Consider the following 19,883-nt stretch of genomic DNA (forward strand, 5'->3'; position numbering starts at 1 on the left):
TGCAAAGAAATAGTTCTCTGTCTGCTCTTATCGACTTCATGCTCTCAAACAGCAAGCTGATCTGAAATTGAGTTATTGTGTATTTAAAGTGAAGCAGTTTGTTCATGTATTAAAAAAGTGCCCTGGAGCGAGAAGACGTGCATGTTTTTCAAGTGAATCAACTGACTAATAAAAAAAACACCTTTATTGGATTTGATCAGAGCTTTCTTCTGTTCATGAACAGGATGGATTTATCAATCTTTTGTGCTCCACAGCCTCACACGAGGCTGCTATGTGTGTCAGGAATGAGCCAAAACTCACGACAATGACAAAAAAATGATTTCACCACTTTCGAAAGAAAAATTTAACTTGTCCGGTTCGGGCAAAATTACAAATGATCTGTGCTGTCTGATCAGATTTTTTTTCCTTGTCCCAGACAAATGGATAAGCGTGACTTTTTTCTTTTTTGTTTTTTGAGGGCTTGCAGCAGCGCCCCTCCAGCAGGTGGCACCCTAGGCAGCCGTCTATATGGCCTATGCCAAGACCCGTCTGAGCAGAGGTAACAATGGCCTTTTCTCCGGCGCTCAGTGGGGGGTGCAGCCGATTGGGGCCACTGGGGGACTGGAAACGTCTTGCTCAACTCCAACAGTTACCCTAAACTCTGGATTCCTTTGAATATCACTTCTCCTGCACTTCCACCTCCTCATCTCTGTTGCCAATGCCTCCGTAAGGAAAGTCGCTATTGGTTGTCCTAAAAGTCGCTAAATGACGTTATCATCCAATTTGCATAATTGGCATGTGCATGTAATTGTCACTGATGCTGCTCTGAGAGAGAGGAAAAACATCGTGGGAGGGACAACAAGTGAGTAAAAACACAAGAAATATGTTAAGAACTACAAATGAACTTTCTTTTGTTTATTCTTAGGTTTGGAACCAACAAAAGTGACCCAAAAGAGACACTCTAACAGAGTTACTTGTTTTGTTGTTGTTGTTGTTTTGGGGGGGGGAGGGGGGTTCAATTCAATTCAATTTATTTAATTTATATAGTGCCAAATCACAACAAAGTTGCCTCAAGGCGCTTCACACAAGAAAGATCGAACCTTACCAACCCCTAGAGCAAGCACACAGGCAACAGTGGTAAGAAAAAAACTCCCTCTGATGATTTGAGGAAGAAACCTCAAGCAGACCAGACTCAAAGGGGTGACCCTCTGCTTGGGCCATGCTACCAACACAATTAACAATATAAATATACAGGAAATTTTGGGAGTCATGCTTAACTTTACTTTACTTTACTTTTCTTAATCTGGTATTTAGTGCAGCGATTTATTTTTGACAAAGAAAATTCTGACCAGAATTGACGTGACACAATTTATTTATTATTTTTCTGTTCTGCTTTAATTTTGCATGTTAGTGAAAAAAACATTTAACACTTGGGCTAAAAATGATTTATGAATAGAATCTTATGTGGTGAAAAATAAGCATGGGCAGCACGATGGCTTGGTGGTTAGCACTGGTGCGTCACAGCAAGAAGGTCATGGGATCGATTCCTACCTGTGGCCTTTTTGTGTGCAGTTTGCATGTTCTCTTCATGTTTGTGTGGGTTCCTTCCCAGTGCTCCAGCTTCCTCCCACATCCAAAAGACACACAGGTTAAGTGAATTGGGAACTTTAAATTATCTGTAGGTGTGAATGTGTTTGTTTGTCTATATGTGGCCCTGTGACAGACTGGCGTCCTGTCCAGGGTGTACCCCATCTCACACCCCATGACTGCTGGGATAGGCTCCAGCCCCCCCCCCCCCCCCCCCGTGACCCTTAATTCCAGTAAGCAATTGAAGATGAATGTGTGTGAAAAATAAGCATGCAAAGTTGCGACGTCGGAGGCAGGAACCAGCCTGTGTTGCATCTGTATGAGCCAATCAGTGCGCAACTCAAAGAGCTCTGAGCCAATGAAATGGAGTAACAGCACCTTGACACTTGCACGCATTTAACCCCCCCGGCTGCCGCACAATTCATCGTGCCAATGTGACCCGCTTTGTGCCGCTGGACACTGTGTTAGATAAAATAATCGTTTTGGTGTGGATTAATCATTTACTCTCAGAATTTGACTGATGAAACCACCTCTAATCACTCCGGAATCACAGAGGACCATTTCAGCTGCAGCTGTTCTGGTGTGCTTCATGACACGGAGAACGCATTTGGAATCATCTAAAAAGTAATTATCTGTAATATTTACATTATAATGACTTGGTAAAACAGTTGCATTTTCATTCCTTTTTATGAGTATCTGTAAAATTTTGTTTATTATAGATTCAACATCTCGTCATAATCGTTCGGATAAGCTGCGCTGTGGTGCGCAGCACTGACGCAGTGACTTGCAGTGGCACAGTGTTTTTTAATTGTTTGTGCAATGTTCACGAGTAAAAAGTAAGTCCCTTCGGCTGCTCCCTTGTTTTGTACTCGGGGTCGCCACAGCAAATCCAAGGTGGATCTGCATGTTGAATTGGCACAAGTTTTATGCCGGATGCCCTTCCCAACGCAACTCCACATTACATGGAGAAATGTGGTAGGGGTGGGATTCAAACCTGGAACCTTCCACACTGAAACCAAGTGCATTAACCACTTGGCCACCACCCCTACGCAATGTTCATAAGTAGTTCACAAAATTAATGCGTGAAAGAGATTTTGAACATTTCAAAATTTTCTTTGCAGACTTGCACAAAGCTGTGCACAGTTTACAACGGTTTTCAACGGGTTTACTCTCTGGCACAGCAGATTGCGAGCCAGTGCACGGATCAAATTCATGCAAGTGTCAAAGTATCTTAACCCGCCACTGGTTGTCTGCCTCCTCTTCCGCGCGAGTGGAGGAGGCGGGCGGTCTCCTGTGAGTGCTTTGGGATAGGGGAGGGGCCCAGTGCCACAGCAACAGCCGCTGCTCATTTCACATCAGAGTGTCCAAACGTCTCCAATAACACAGAGAAAAGTCGCTACATTTCTTGGTAGTCGCTTTATTTAAGAAAAAAAAAGTTGTTAGAGGGGTCTGAATATAGTTGCTGCATTTACGCAGCAAAGTCTGTAAGTTGGCAGCACTGCTCCTCATTTCTGCCACTCTGATGTGGCAACATACTAAAAAACTATATGACTCATTCAAACAGTGTTTCTGCTTTTGGTGGCTAAATCTTTAAGCAAAGTAAAAAAAAAAAAAAGTGACCAACCAGGATATTTTGGTGCAGTGTGCAACTCACACACTTTGCAAATAATTTGGTTTATGTAAAGCTTTAAGATAATAATGACTGAGGAGTTCATTCTAGGCTGTCGTTATGCAGTTTGGACACACCGATGCTTCATAGGGTGTTATTTTCTGTCTCTCTCTCTCTCTCACACACACACACACACATGCCTCTTTGGACCAGCCGATGTTGTAAAGTGTGGGCGGAGCAGACTTCACAGCAGTGATAAAACTCGTTATTCCTGACCTTTAATGATTTTGAGCAACGCATGTGTAAAAAATCTGGGCTGTTTGTATTCTCTGTAAGTCCTGTGTGGGGTTTAAGGCCACACACAGTCAGCGCCTGTTGGTCTAAATGATGTTTTTCTCTGAACATGGTTAACACCAGGAAACGATCCAACCACTTCTGCAGTTCAGAGAACAGTATTTAGCATATCTGAGTTTGGGGAACTAATGATTTACAGGACTGTGCAAGAAACCTGATTAAATACAACCAGATTTCCTCATCAATTTCAGGATTTAATCCAAAAGAAATTACATTTTTTCTAAAATGGTCACACATTTTGCTAACTAATATTTATTTATGTATTATTATCGAGCAGATGTTCATTATTTCAAAATATATCTGACACATTAAATGCACCTAAAGCTTTTGCATAGCGTGTAGTTTTTTCAAGACAAAAAAAAAGGATGCATACAACTGACTGAAGCTTTATGGCTTAAGAAATGTTAGATGCAATTGTACGTGTATATACTTTAATTTTGTATAACCTAATATCACAATACTGTAAAAGCACTCAGGGGTTTTATGTACATTTATGTCTTTAAGTCTTTAATTTGTAAATCTGAAAACAGATCTCTATCATGTGAATGTATAGTGTTGAAAAAAATTCCACTGTCCCATTCCTTCCCATTTTGGAAGCCTTCCTCCCATTGCTAAATTTTGATTCTCTATGATTTGGGGGGCAAATGGAACACACAACTGGGGCCTGAAATTGGGTGTAATCAATGGCAAAAGTAGCATTAAAAATATGATTAAAATTTGTGATGTCAGGTTAAATTATGATCCAAAAGACTGAGTAATTGGAGTTAACTGGTGCAGATTGGGGACAATCTTGGGTAAAAGTAGGTGTAAGTAGATAATAGGCCTTATCAGGACCTTCCTTCTGTGTGTCAAGCAGTTTCACCCAGTAAGTCCTGTGTATTTTTCCTCCTGTTCTCTGAGTAGAAGCCTCCTGGTAATCCTCCTCCTCAGCACGAGGCCCATGAAAAGCAACAGAAGACATGTTTGAGATTTAAATAGAGACGTTTTAGCTTTTTGGAAAAGTGTGGAGAAAACACGGTAAGAGGAAGAGGAAGTAGGGTTTTGTACACATATTTGCACACACACACAAATAAAACATATAATGAGAATTGTGTGAAAGTAAATGCATTCAGCCCCCGTTCTTTCCATTTCCATCCCCTTCTTTCCACGTTACTGCTTAAGGTGCATTTACACATAAGCAAGACATGTTACAAATGTCATTTTTCTGTCATTCGTGACACATTCCTGACATTCTTAATGTGACTTAACGCATCTGAATAGGTTTCTTAATAGTGCGTGATATTCTTGATATTTGTGGAGCATGTTTTTGCCTGTCAAAAAATCTTCCACGAATGTCACACCCTCATTTCGTCTCACGTCGTGGAGGTCGCAACTGAGCATGTTGATCCGTCTTGATGAGTAGTGATCCTTAATAGAACGTGACAACGTTCGTAGTGATTCCTGTGATGGTTCTTGGAGCCCAAACTGTCACGCGTTATTACGAAGTGACACAGAAACTGTCAAGTTTGACACGACTTGTAACGCGGCGTCACATTTCACTGCGCGCCATGACGAATCAGTTTTCTGTCACGTGCGCACAACTAAATTCGGCTCCAAATGTCGGTCCACAGTTCCTGCTGAAGCTCCTCAGGACGCTCCTGCAGGTGTTCCACCTGCTGTTGTAACCGATGAGCGGGAGAACGAGTCTGAGCAACCAGAGGAGCGAGAGGAGACTCACGTGCAGCCAGACATCTCTGCACCTTCTCCAGTCCGGCGGAGGAAGAAGCGTGCGCACAATTAAACCCTGCTGCACAACATTCAGTTTGATTGCTGACACCAACTCGGCTAAAAGTCTAATTTCAGTGCTCTTCAGCGCGCTCCTGCAGGTGTTCCACCTGCTGCATGTGCCTGATGTTTGGGAAAATGCGCCAGACGAGAGCCGCATGAAGCCACACATCTGGCGCTGTCCTCCTCCTCCTCCTCTCTGCACCACTCCATGGCACAGAGCCCAAATATGCATGCAGTCACAAAGTTCTGAAAAACTGGAGTGATATGAATTCGGTTGGATGAATATGGGTGTGTGTGTGTGTGTGGAGACAATTCACTTCGTTCACAACGTGACAGAACTTAACGATGCGCTGTTACGCGCAATAGCGCGCGATAACGCGTAACAACGCGGAACACTATTCTTCACCGTGCGTAATGGTTCCTAATAATTCTCCGGCAACATGTGCCATTAATCGTAACGTGTGGTAACAGGTTGGAGCAGTTCCTGAGGACACCTGACGCCTCTGCCCCGAATAATCACATTTGTGATCAGCGGCCAAGAATGTGTAGTTCGTGGCATTCGTGACTTGTCGCTATGTGTAAACGCAGCATTAGCTTAGTGGTGAGTGGAAGGACATGTCTACTTTCCTCAATCAGTGAAAAATCATGATATATGTCTCTCTCTCTCTCTCTCTCTCTCTCTCTCTCTCTCTCTCTCTCTCTCTCTCTCTCTCTCTCTATATATATACATATATAACTGCTTCTATGGCTGCTCACACTACGGCTATTGGATTTAGCTTTCTTGTATCATGGAAACATTTTTACATAAAGCTAATGGAGGCATTCAATACAGTGAATTGTACAGGAGATAAATGCATGGTAAATAGTACTAAAATGCACAGTAAATAGTACCAAAATATACAGTAAATAGTACTAAAATGCACGTTAAATACAACCCCAATTCCAATGAAGATGGGACGTTGTGTAAAATGTAAATAAAAACAGAATACAATGATTGGCAAATCCTCTTCAACCTATATTCAATTGAATACACCACAAAGACAAGATATTTAATGTTCAAACTGTCAAACTTTATTGTTTTTGTGCAAATATATACTAATTTTGAAATGGATGCCTGCAACACGTTTCAAAAAAGCTGGGACAGTGGTATGTTTACCACTGTGTTACATCACCTTTCCTTCTAACAACACTCAATAAGCATTTGGGAACTGAGGACACTAATTGTTGAAGCTTTATAGGTGGAATTCTTTCCCATTCTTGCTTGATGTACGACTTGTTCAACAGTCCGGGGTCTCCGTTGTCATATTTTGTCCTTCATAATGCGCCACACATTTTCAATAGGTGACAGGTCTGGACTGCAGCCAGGCCAGTCTAGTACCTGCACTCTTTTACTACGAAGCCACACTGTTGTAACACGTGCAGAATGTGGCTTGGCATTGTCTTGCTGAAATAAGCAGGGACGTCCCTGAAAAAGACGTTGCTTGGATGGCAGCATGTGTTGCTCCAAAACCTGGATGTATCTTTCAGCACTGATGGCGGCATCACAGATGTGTAAGTGGCCCATGTCATGGGCACTAACACACCCCCATACTATCACAGATGCTGGCTTTTGAACTTTGCACTGGTCTAGATGGTCTTTTTCCTCTTTTGTCCAGAGGACACGACGTCCATGATTTCCACAAACAATTTGAAATGTGGGCTCATCAGACCACAGCACACTTTTCCACTTTTGTGTCTGTCCATTTCAAATGAGCTCGGGCCCAGAGAAGGCGGCGGTGTTTCTGGATGTTGTCAATGTACAGCTTTCGCTTTGCATGGTAGAGTTTTAACTTGCACTTGTAGATGTAAATATCACTTGACCCAGCTATCTTAGCTAATTATAGGCCAATCTCCAACCTTCCTTTTCTCTCAAAAATTCTTGAAAGGGTAGTTGTAAAACAGCTAACTGATCATCTGCAGAGGAATGGTCTATTTGAAGAGTTTCAGTCAGGTTTTAGAATTCATCATAGTACAGAAACAGCATTAGTGAAGGTTACAAATGATCTTCTTATGGCCTCGGACAGTGGACTCATCTCTGTGCTTGTTCTGTTAGACCTCAGTGCTGCTTTTGATACTGTTGACCATAAAATTTTATTACAGAGATTAGAGCATGCCATAGGTATTAAAGGCACTGCGCTGCGGTGGTTTGAATCATATTTGTCTAATAGATTACAATTTGTTCATGTAAATGGGGAATCTTCTTCACAGACTAAAGTTAATTATGGAGTTCCACAAGGTTCTGTGCTAGGACCAATTTTATTCACTTTATATATGCTTCCCTTAGGCAGTATTATTAGACGGTATTGCTTAAATTTTCATTGTTACGCAGATGATACCCAGCTTTATCTATCCATGAAGCCAGAGGACACACACCAATTAGCTAAACTGCAGGATTGTCTTACAGACATAAAGACATGGATGACCTCTAATTTCCTGCTTTTAAACTCAGATAAAACTGAAGTTATTGTTCTTGGCCCCACAAATCTTAGAAACATGGTGTCTAACCAGATCCTTACTCTGGATGGCATTACCCTGACCTCTAGTAATACTGTGAGAAATCTTGGAGTCATTTTTGATCAGGATATGTCATTCAAGCGCATATTAAACAAATATGTAGGACTGCTTTTTTGCATTTACGCAATATCTCTAAAATCAGAAAGGTCTTGTCTCAGAGTGATGCTGAAAAACTAATTCATGCATTTATTTCCTCTAGGCTGGACTATTGTAATTCATTATTATCAGGTTGTCCTAAAAGTTCCCTAAAAAGCCTTCAGTTAATTCAAAATGCTGCAGCTAGAGTGCTGACGGGGACTAGAAGGAGAGAGCATATCTCACCCATATTGGCCTCTCTTCATTGGCTTCCTGTTAATTCTAGAATAGAATTTAAAATTCTTCTTCTTACTTATAAGGTTTTGAATAATCAGGTCCCATCTTATCTTAGGGACCTCATAGTACCATATCACCCCAATAGAGCGCTTCGCTCTCAGACTGCAGGCTTACTTGTAGTTCCTAGGGTTTGTAAGAGTAGAATGGGAGGCAGAGCCTTCAGCTTTCAGGCTCCTCTCCTGTGGAACCAGCTCCCAATTCAGATCAGGGAGACAGACACCCTCTCTACTTTTAAGATTAGGCTTAAAACTTTCCTTTTTGCTAAAGCTTATAGTTAGGGCTGGATCAGGTGACCCTGAACCATCCCTTAGTTATGCTGCTATAGACGTAGACTGCTGGGGGGTTCCCATGATGCACTGTTTCTTTCTCTTTTTGCTCTGTATGCACCACTCTGCATTTAATCATTAGTGATCGATCTCTGCTCCCCTCCACAGCATGTCTTTTTCCTGGTTCTCTCCCTCAGCCCCAACCAGTCCAGCAGAAGACTGCCCCTCCCTGAGCCTGGTTCTGCTGGAGGTTTCTTCCTGTTAAAAGGGAGTTTTTCCTTCCCACTGTAGCCAAGTGCTTGCTCACAGGGGGTCGTTTTGACTGTTGGGGTTTTACATCATTATTGTATGGCCTTGCCTTACAATATAAAGCGCCTTGGGGCAACTGTTTGTTGTGATTTGGCGCTATATAAAAAAAAAATTGATTGATTGATTGATTGATGTAGCGACGAACTGCGTTAACTGACAATGGTTTTCTGATCTTCTGATTATATTATGGACTGTAGATGATGGAATCCCTAAATTCCTTGCAACTGAATGTTGAGAAACATTGTTCTTAAACTGTTAGACTATTTTTTCAAGCAGTTGTTCACAAAGTGGTGATCCTCGCCCCATCTTTGTTTGTGAACAGCTGAGCCTTTTGGGGATGCTCCTTTTATACCCAACCATGACACTCACCTGTTTCCAATTAGGTGTTCTTTGAGCATTCATCAACTTTCCCAGTCTTTTGTTGCCCCGTCCCAACTTTTTGAAATGTATTGCAGGCATCAAATTCAAAATGAGCAAATATTTGCACAAAAACAATAAAGTTTCAGTTTCAATCAGTGTGAACATTAAATATCTTGTCTTTGTGGTGTAATCAATTGAATATAGGTTGAAGAGGATTTGCCAATCATTGTATTCTGTTTTTATTTACATTTTGCACAACGTCCCAACTTCATTGGAATTGGGGTTGTAGTTCCAAAATATACAGTAAATAGTGCTAAAATGCATGGTAAATAGTACTAAAATACATGGTAATAGGACCAAAATATACAGAAAATAGCACTAAAATGCATGGTAACAGTACCAAAATATATGGTAAATAGTACTAAAATGCATGGTAAATAGTACTAAAATGCATTGTAAATTGTACTAAAATGCATGGTAATAGTACCAAAATACACAGCACAGTAAATAATACTAAAATGCATGGTAAATAGGACTAAAATGCACAGTAAATAGTACTGAAATGCACAGTACATAGTACCAAAATATATGGTAAATAGTACTAAAATATACAGTAAATAGTATTAAATGCACAGTAAATAGTACTAAAATACATGGTAATAGTACCAAAATATACAGTAAATAGTACTAAAATGCATGGTAAATAGTACTAAAATTTACAGTAAATAGTACCAAAGTATACAGTAAAGAGCACTAAAATGCATAGTGAATAGTACTAAAATGCACAGTAAATAGTAATAAAATGCATCGTAAATAGTACTAAAATGCACAGTAGATAATACTAAAATATGTTGTATGGGCCGCTGAAAAGGAGGTACTGCTGGCCCACCACCAGAGGGCGCCCTGCCTGAAGTGCGGGCTTCAGGCACAAGAGGGCGCCAGAGCAACCGGGAGTGACAGCTGTCACTCATCATCAGCACCAGCTGTCACTCATCACCACATCACCATAAAAGCCGGGCAGCAACTCCACCTCGCTGCCGAGATATCATCTACTGCTTAGGTAATATTCTCTGCTGTGTCTGAACTGTGACTTACATTTGATCTGTTTGCAGCCATTTTCCTGTGGTGCACTTTCAGCTGGATTGGCTATCAGTGAGAGAATTGACGTCCTCGCCTCTCACTCCAACCAGATAAGTGGTTAACAGGAGCTGCTATTGTGTTCCTACTTCGGAGGTGGAGGTGCTCCCTCCCGGAGGAACTGTATCTGTGTGTGGGGATTTACTGGGTGTGTATCCACACACCCACCATTAACTGTCTCTGCTTCCTGCCAGCAGTACCAGGTCTGAAAGCTGGAGACGGTGGCCACCTGGGGACTCAGGACTTGGCGGCTCCGGTGTTCTTCAGATCCGTTGGCAGTGGAAGCCGTGTGGGACCCGGCTCTTCTCTGGACAGACGTCTTCTATCCTCGAGCCTGCCCACACGTTACTTTTCGTATAATTGACTATCATTCTCAAACTGCATTTGTCTGTATTCCATTGTGCACAATTCGCAACATTAAATTGTTATATTTTGGCTTATCCATTGTCCGTTCATTTACGCCCCCTGTTGTGGGTCCATGTCACTACACTTTCCCAACAAAATGCACGGTAAATAGTACTAAAATGCACAGTAAATAGTACTGAAATGCACAGTAAATAGTACCAAAATATACGGTAAATAGTACTAAAATATACAGTGAATACTATTAAATGCACGGTAAATAGCACTAAAATGCACAGTAAATAGTACTAAAATGCATCGTAAATAGTACTAAAATGCACAGTAAATAGTACTAAAATGCACAGTAAATAGTACTAAAATGCATCATAAAAAGTACTAAAATGCACAGTAAATAGTACCAAAATATACGGTAAATAGTACTAAAATATACGGTAAATGGCACTAAAATACACGGTAAAATGTACGAAAACGCATGTTACATGGTGTCACACATACAATGTTCCAAATAATGAAATTCACATGACATACAAACCACCAATCAAATGACAAGGATCTATTTAGGTGTCAAAAAATAGGTAATAGTAATGTCTGCTATTACATACTAATTCTGGCTCTGATTTTCACCTTTATGGGTCCAGACAGGGGTGTCGGACTGGGGGGGTAAGGGGTACTATGTACCCAGGGCCCATAGCATGGGGGGGCACAAAAAACTGGCATAAAATACATTTTTGTGTTGCATGTTATTAATGTTCATACAATTCATGTTGTAAAATAATATAATTAGAAAGAATGTATAAATGTTGCAAAACATAATTCTGCTCTAACAATAATATTGAAAGATCTCTGAGGGCCCTTCCACCCCTGTACAGTTATACAATGGTTTAGTCCAGGTGCACAGGAGACACTCCCCCCACCCCCTCCCCCCCCACACACACATCCCAAACGGGATCTGACAGAAAGAGGAGATGTTTACTAGTGCTGAAACAACTAATCGATTTAATCGATTATTAAAATAGTTGTCAACTAATTTAGTCATCAGTTAGTTGTTAAATAACTTTGTTTTACCGCAAATGTTTTGTTTCTTCCATATAAATCAACCGTTTCTGCAGCGCGGCTTTGCTTTGAACCTTGAACCTATCGAAGCAGTGATTCGCAGATTGAAGCAGCGCTTCGATCTGGTGCTTTGTTGAGTCAGTGTTTTATTTCGCTTAATCTTAATTTTTCCCCACTAAAACCCCAAAAAGCATATGCCTGTGACTAACACTGACCTTTTTATGTTAATCTGACCTGTTATGGTCTTCTGAAACAGTTGATAGATGTATTTTATAACTTAAAAACGGGACTGATGCTAACGCGTTAGCATGTCTATGGCGTTTTCAATGATAAAGTTAGCATTAAGCTGTTGCAGCTGTCAGCACATTTGTTTTCTGTATAATAATTCATGGCTCAGCGTTTGTTGTCGTAAAAGAGTCAAATGTATTACAAATTGTAATATTTTATTCATTCATTTTTATTTATATTTCAATAATAATAATAATAATAATAATAGAAACAACAACAATAATAGTAATAATAACTAATAATGCCACAATACAGTTTTAGAGAAACGGACAAAAAGAATCTCATAAAGTAGACCTGCATTGAAATAAATGCAGTCAGATCTTTGGACCAAAAAATGACTTACATTTACACATAAGATCCTTCTGAATGTAGTAAAGTAAATCTGGAAGCCCAGATCTGTCATTCAACGGAGAAATCTTCATTTAAAAATGACAAATTTACAGCTAACATTTAGCCCTCCGCAAAACTGTCCCTCTCATCATGGACGCTGCCGAGACGTCACGGAGAAGACCCTCTCTCCCAGCATGCATTGCGCGCCAACTGTAATTTGTGGATTTACGTCAGTTTGCATCTGCACCTTTTTCAATCAATCAATCAATCAATCAATCAATCAATCACCATTTATTTATAAAGTGCTTTACAGCACCGACTGGTGTCCAAAGTGCTTAACATTAAAAACACAAATTTACAAAAATAAAACACATATAAAATAAAATTTTAAAACAACACATAAAAAAGTACATAAAATAACAGAACATGTCACCTCCCCACTAAGTGTTAAAAGCCAGTTTAAATAAATAAGTCTTTAACTTAGATTTAATGTTGTGTGTTGGGGGGGGGGGGGTTTGGCTGGACAAGGTTGGGTTGTCTTGTGTTTATTTTCCTTCCCAGGTGATTTGGGGCTGTTCTCTAAGGAAAATGTGCTGCAGAAGAGTCTCTCTCCTCTGTTACGATGATTGGCTGCACCTGTTGCATTCTCGTGCGGCTCTCTATCAGGACAATCCACAACACCTGTGATGTTCACGTGCAGATCTGAGGACTTCCAGCTGGTACCAATGTAGTGATGAAGAACTACATTTAAACCAGCAGTGAGTTGGATAAGATTGCCGGAGAATACGACCTTGTGACGACCGTGTGGGGACGCTGACGGCCGTTTCAGAGTCTGACATCGCGCCTGTGAAGGAGGACGAGGGTGAGAGGCAAACGCTGTCAGCACATGACAGAGGTGAATATTCTGAAAAGTTTATCCGTGAATGTAAACTGGTGGAAATTGTTTGGCATGCTCCTCACGGCAGTGGCGTGCGGATTAATGATCCTCCACTAGCTGTGAGCAGCAGCCTCTTTGAACTAAGTTTGAAACCAGACCTAAATGTGTAGCTGATAAGTTTGCCTCTAAACAATATTTCGTAGTAATAAGTGTTGAATAATCTCATCTCTGTTCCTCCTTCGCAGAGTACAGTCTGGGAAAGTCACCTGGGGGGGGTGGGGGGGGGGGTGTTGGCGGAACTCCTGAGTCCTGAACGTTCGGACTCCGACTGTTAAGACGCTGAGAGAGCGCGCCGCCTTTTCACCTCACAAGAACTTTGATTATTTAGTATTTCATGTATAGCACAAAGGGGGAAAAATAAATGTTTTCTTTTTGGAACTGCTTCTGATTATTTCAAGCTGGGTTCAGTCAGATACTGGACCGCTCCTCAAGCCGCGTCTTATCCATAACAGAATTCTCCGGCCAAACCACTATGGACCCAGTGGCAGAAGCAGTTCCATTTCAGGTGAAATTCCAGAAGCACCTGGAGATGAAAACAAATGCCGCGGTTCAACGATTGCTGAACCTCCGACAGGGGCGACGAAGCGCAGCTGATTATTCTGTGGATTTTCAAGTCTTTTCCGCTCAGTCTGGTTGGAATGCTGCTGCTTTGAGGGGGGTGTTTGTAGACGGGTTGAATGACTCCCTGAAAGATGAGCTAGCCGTCCGTGACGAACCGAAGGATTTAGATGAGTTAATATCCGTGGTTATTCGTCTAGACGATCGGATTAAGAAGCGTGGACGAGAGAGAGGGCGAGTGTCCGAGCGGGGTGTTTTGTCTCGGGGTTTTCCCCGACACAAGTCCGGACCGCCTCTTCTTCGTTCCTCTGAGACTCCTCCGACGGGACCTCTAGCTCCTCTAGTGGACGAGCCAATGCAACTTGAAAGGGTCAGAACAGCCATATTGCCCCGGTCTTACTTTTGGATGTTGAAACCAGGACATGTATAAGTAACATTACTAACAGATAAAATCAATTTCAATGCAGGATCGGACTGAAGGCGGGAGCGCGTCGTCTTGTCCCTGACGTCATGGAAATGATACGGCTGTACAAACTGTTTTCACAGAGGGCTAAATTTTAGCTGTAAATTTGTCATTTTTAAACGAAGATTTCTCCGCTGAATTACAATTTTGGGCTTACAGATTTACTTTACTGCATTCACAAGGGTCTTATAAATACATATCAGCTATTTCTTTCTGAAATCTGACCACATTTATTTCAATGCAGGTCTACTTTAAAACAAAACAGAAAAGATTAAACCAACTAACAATGAACATAAATAAATATAGAAATAACTGTTTCCTGTGAACACATAGTGACTCTTAAACCTCCACTTCATCCCTGTTTTATTAAGTTTAATGACAGTTTGTTTCGGTCAAACCACATCTAAGATGTGTTTTTACACAAGAAAAAATAAAATGCAGTAAACTGCACATTTGTGTCTTTTTTCATGAAAATACAAGGTCTGTTAGAAAAGTATCCGACCTTTTAATTTTTTTCAAAAACCATATGGATTTGAATCACGTGTGATTGCATCAGCCAAGCTTGAACCTTCGTGCACATGCGTGAGTTTTTTCACGCCTGTCGGTTGCATCATTCGCCTGTGAGCAGGCTTTGAGTGAGGTGTGGTCCACCCCTCTCGTCGTTTTTTTATTGCGAATAAATGTCTGAACGATTTGGAGCTTTGCTGCATCAATTTTTTTCCAGAAACTGTGAGAGACCTCCAGGTGGACACCGTTCGGAAAATTAATATGGCTTTCAGGGACGATTTTATGGGGATTACACAGATTAAGGAGTGATCCAGACGGTTTAAAGACCGCCCACAACTGCTGAGAGTGCGGCGTGCTCCCAGCCCCCATTGACAGGCTTTCCATGAAAAAAACTCCTGTAACAGTGGAATGTGCCAAAAAAGTGCTGATGTCCACGACTTCTGCCTTTTTGTGAAAGTCAACAAAGCCTTCACGTTGGAAATGATCTGGTTGTTTCAGTGGGGTCTGAGCCTGTTGATCGGCGCTCGGAGTGCGCTGCGCTCTCAGCAGTTGTGGGCGGTCTTTAAACCGTCTGGATCACTCCTTAATCTGTGTAATCCCCATAAAATCGTCCCTGAAAGCCATATTAATTTTTCGAACGGTGTCCACCTGGAGGTCTCAAACAGTTTCTGGAAAAAAATTGATGCAGCAAAGCTCCAAATCGTTCAGACATTTATTTGCAATAAAAAAACGACGAGAGGGGTGGACCACACCTCACTCAAAGCCTGCTCACAGGAGAATGACGCAACCGACAGGTGTGAAAAAACTCACGCATGAGCATGAAGGTTCAAGCTTGGCTGATGCAATCACACGTGATTCAAATCCATATGGTTTTTGAAAAAAATAAAAAGGTCGGATACTTTTCTAACAGACTTCGTATGTTTTTAAAGATCACATATTACACTTAAGTCAGGGCTTTAAAATACTTTCGTGGACTCTTGCTGTAATATGTTGTCAGTGGTTGAGATAGTTGCTGTAGGCATTTAAACCTGATAGAAATCTCTTTGTGGTGTGTCAGTGATGTATATGTGCAAAATAAAACAAAACACTACTCCAGGTATGTTTTTGACGAGAATATAACATAACTTTGTTACAAGTTCAAACGTTGATGTTGTGTGATAAAGGCCTTTTAATAATAACTCAAAGAAATAATGGCAAAACTCACATTTAAGTAAAAAAAAAAAACCCCAAAATGATTAATTGAAAAAAATAATCGACCGATGAACTGATTAGTAAGATAATCGTTAGTTGCAGCCCTAGTGTTTAGGCTGAAATAAAATGTCTTTCCTAAAAACTCAAAGTCCGGATTTCAAAAAAGAAGAGAAAAAAGGACAGGGAAAGAAAACTAAATGAGGGAAAGCAGCTGCTAACCAAATTCTTTGAAAAGAGAGGTGAGCTTAAAAGCTAGCTATATTGATTTGGGGGGTCTGGGGGACCAAACTGCACCATTTTCTAGAAAAATGGTGCAATTTGGTGCATTCCTGTGCATCTTAACAGACGGGAATGCACCAGATTGCACCATTATTCTAGAAAATGGTGCAATTTGTTCCCCCAGACCGCCCAACTCAATATTGCTCCCCCAACTTTAAAAAGGGTTCTGACTCTCAGGTGTGATCTAAGGTATACATGATTTAGACCTGGTTTGACTACGCATTAGAAATTTGGTGTTTGCTTTAATAAAAAAGAACATAACAGTGTGTGTGTGTGTGTGTGTGGGGGGGGGGGGTGTCTTCAATATGGCTTAGTACCTAGGGCCCAGAATTTGGTGCTACGCCCCTGGGTCCAGAAACATAAAAAAACGTTGATGTGGGATCACCAATGGGTTCATGAAACCCTGGGAGTTAAAAAAAAATCATGCCTGATTTCCTCAGCTTTGAAAGTGGAATGGAAATCAGGGCCAAAAATCTTTAATGGCAGATTGCCTTTTATTATTATTTTTAAACCTTGGATAATTTCTTTGTATATATTTTAAGTCTTGTAATCTTTTTTTGGTAAAGATCACAATAAAGTGGCTTAAGTAGAAAAAGGGAAACTGTTTGCTTGCTGCATAAAATGTAAGTTTTTATTTTTTAGTACGTAATCCTTCTATGAAGCCAACAGTAAAAAAGGGCAATAAACATACGGAGGAGAAACAATATCCTGCCTGCTGGCTGCAGCCCTGCGTGGGGTCACAGATTCCTGTTTCTGGCTGATTTTGGTACCTGAACTATCCTGTCCTTGGGCTGCAGGCCTGCTCTCTCTGCGGGAGAGTCCTCGTCCACAGCCCTGATGTACTGTCCCGGCCGCGCCCTCTCGCTGTGCAGATTGAAGCCGTATCCATTAGACCCTTGCTGGATCACGCAGAGACGTGGTCGCAGAGATGTGGACGCTTTCTGCGAGGAGGCAGAGGGCAGAAAATCACATTAATGTGCTGCATGAGAGACAATAATGTTACTTTCATCAGTGACGGAGAGGACGGAGAGTTGCAGTCTGTCACTGCACGCGGACGTATAGAATAAAAGTCTTTAACAGTGAACTTGCAATGACTCTAAGTGATAAATGTTTTCCAGGAAAAAGGAGAAACGGCGTGATGTGAGGTCTGCTGGCCAATAGGTGCTGCTTTGACCTTGAGGGTCTGAGGAGCCGAGGAGGGGGACGAATTCCCAGAAGTCTGACTTGCTCCAGCAAGGACAATGAAATCTGGGCGTTGACCTGCGACTGCCTCCCTCGCTCTCTCCTGTCCGGTTCCTCACTGGGATGGCAGGAAGTGTGAGAGCGGTATTGTCATCCTGGAAAAAAACTCAGTCCCAGAACCTCCCTTCCTTTGTGTGGATGAAGCCGTTGCAGTTTATTTCACGATGACTTTTGTCATCAAGGAGATGAAAACGTGCTCAGAGCCACACGGCGGCACGGACAGGATCCTGTTTGTCACTGTGGTCCAGTCTCAGCTGACATTCTGCATCAGTTTCTGCTTTCGCCTTCAGTCAACTGTAAAACAAAGAAGGGCTGAGAGCGTGACTCATTTTCTACATAAAATACTGGCAGCCGTGTGACTGATCAAAGCTCCTCACAGTATAATGTGTAAGAAATGTGCACTGAGGCCGTCTAACTCAACAGCTCCTCCCTCTCTCTTATACGAACATACGCAGCCTCTCAGGACCAATGACTGACTGTCACTTGACTGTATTGAGCGACGTGATTGTTCTCAGCTAACACTTCCACCTATGTCAACTTTCAACCTGTTTTAAAGGGTCTCACTGTGCATAATGCTTTTTTTTTGTTACCTTGTGCAGTAACATATGTTGGTATTTGATATTAAACTTCCTCAAACTCCCATAAGTCTGAGTTTGTGCATGTAGGAACTACGCTGATGTAAGCAAAATTTAGCATGACACGCCTTGTTTTACACCTCTGTGACATATGTCACAAAAGTCAATATCTGATTCCAGCTTACTCTGTCAGACACACCCACCGATCCATCCTGTACTATGTGAAACACGCCCACACATTCTGCAGGAGAGAGGCAGAGATGCCAGAGTGGGCGTGGCACAAGTGGCAGCTGCTTTCTATTTAAAGAACCAGTCAAGTAAAACAGATTGTTGCTCTAAGACCTGAAATCAATTTTTAAAGGACGTATCACCTCAGTAGCAATAGTGTAGTTTGGACTATAATATTTAATAACAATATTAATAATAATGATAGTAATAATAATAATGCATTTATGTGCTTCAAATGTGCTATACAACCATGATCAAGTTTTTTACAACAACACAATAATATCCAGCATTAAAAAAGAACACATTTATATATTACAAACATAAAACAGCATATAAAATACAGAAATAAGGGACTAATTAAAAAAATAATGGTGTATCTAAGAGAAGAGTTAAATTATTATTCAAGAAGCCATAAAATCAGAAAACACATCATGGAATAACATAAAGAGAAAAGATCAACATCTGTTTTTAAGATACCTGCTGACTGATAATAGATTGATTTAAATAGTGTAAATTATATAATGCATGAATAGATCCTTATCATTTGATTGGTGGTTTGTATGTCACGTGATATGGATTATTCATACCATTTCCCATTGTGTTCCATTTACCGTGCAATTTTGTACGTTTTGTGCCATTGCACACCACGAATATGGGCCCGCCCACACTAGCAGTTATGGCGATTAGCTTAAAAACAAACATGGCGGGGTTTGTTTTGATGACAGATGACATTTTAAACGAGTATAGTATTATTATTATCAGTACGCCATAAACCGTCTGGAGGCATCTGCAGTATTCGTTGGGATGTTTGTGGCTGAAGTACACGCACTGTCGGATGATTTCTGTCGCAATTTTTCATTGGACTGAGGGAAGCAGATGGCAGTCTGTACTTGAAGAATGGACTACATCGTCAGGATTGTTTTGGAACTATCTGACTGTTTTTGCAAGTTGACTGAGAACAATTTTTTTCATTGGAATGCTGTTTAAAGTTTGTGTTAGACTGTTTGGAACCTCTTGACCTCAAAGGACCAGGAACATGCACCGAAACGTAAGTCCCTTTTCTCTTGTTTATGAATGAATAAAATATCAAATGAGAAGGATCTATTTTAGGTGTTATATAATACACATAATGAATGACTCATTGACTGGAACATTCCAGCTTTCACCTCATGAAATATTCTTACCATTGCACTCATACACATTCATTATTTGTATAATATAAACCTCTTAAATACATGCTTGGAAAAAAAAGAGTTCACATCATGTGACCCAGGAGGTGGTAATGGTAGAAAATATATATTTTTTTCAAATATGCTTACATCTACTTCAGAGATTGTGCATTGTGTAATTTGGGAGATATTTCATATAGGAAGTGGGTGTCTACCATGACAAAAAACCCCCACCCCATGCAAAAAAGAAAACTGCAATATATACTGTCATTGTAACATCTTTCAAAATATTAGAATGTAATTGTTTTGACTTCATGATTAGTTTTGATGAACCCTGCATTGAACACAACATTCAAGTTTATGATATATAATGCTCCTGACTTGGTAGTACTTGTTTTAGAGAAGTC

General features: G+C 40.9%; 1 protein-coding gene across 2 annotated transcripts in view; it reads right to left on the minus strand.

Annotated features, from left to right (window-relative positions):
• LOC117527547 (Na(+)/H(+) exchange regulatory cofactor NHE-RF1-like) overlaps nucleotides 1–19,883 on the minus strand; it is an 84,236-nt gene that overhangs the window by 23,545 nt on the left and 40,808 nt on the right. For both annotated transcript variants that reach the window (XM_034189943.1, XM_034189944.1), the window contains one exon: nucleotides 17,033–17,203. In XM_034189943.1, the coding sequence (XP_034045834.1) occupies nucleotides 17,033–17,203 (171 nt within the window). The remainder of the gene's footprint in view (nucleotides 1–17,032; nucleotides 17,204–19,883) is intronic.

The sequence above is a fragment of the Thalassophryne amazonica genome, chromosome 16 (genome assembly GCF_902500255.1).
Source record: "Thalassophryne amazonica chromosome 16, fThaAma1.1, whole genome shotgun sequence".
In the NCBI taxonomy this organism is placed as follows: domain Eukaryota; kingdom Metazoa; phylum Chordata; class Actinopteri; order Batrachoidiformes; family Batrachoididae; genus Thalassophryne; species Thalassophryne amazonica.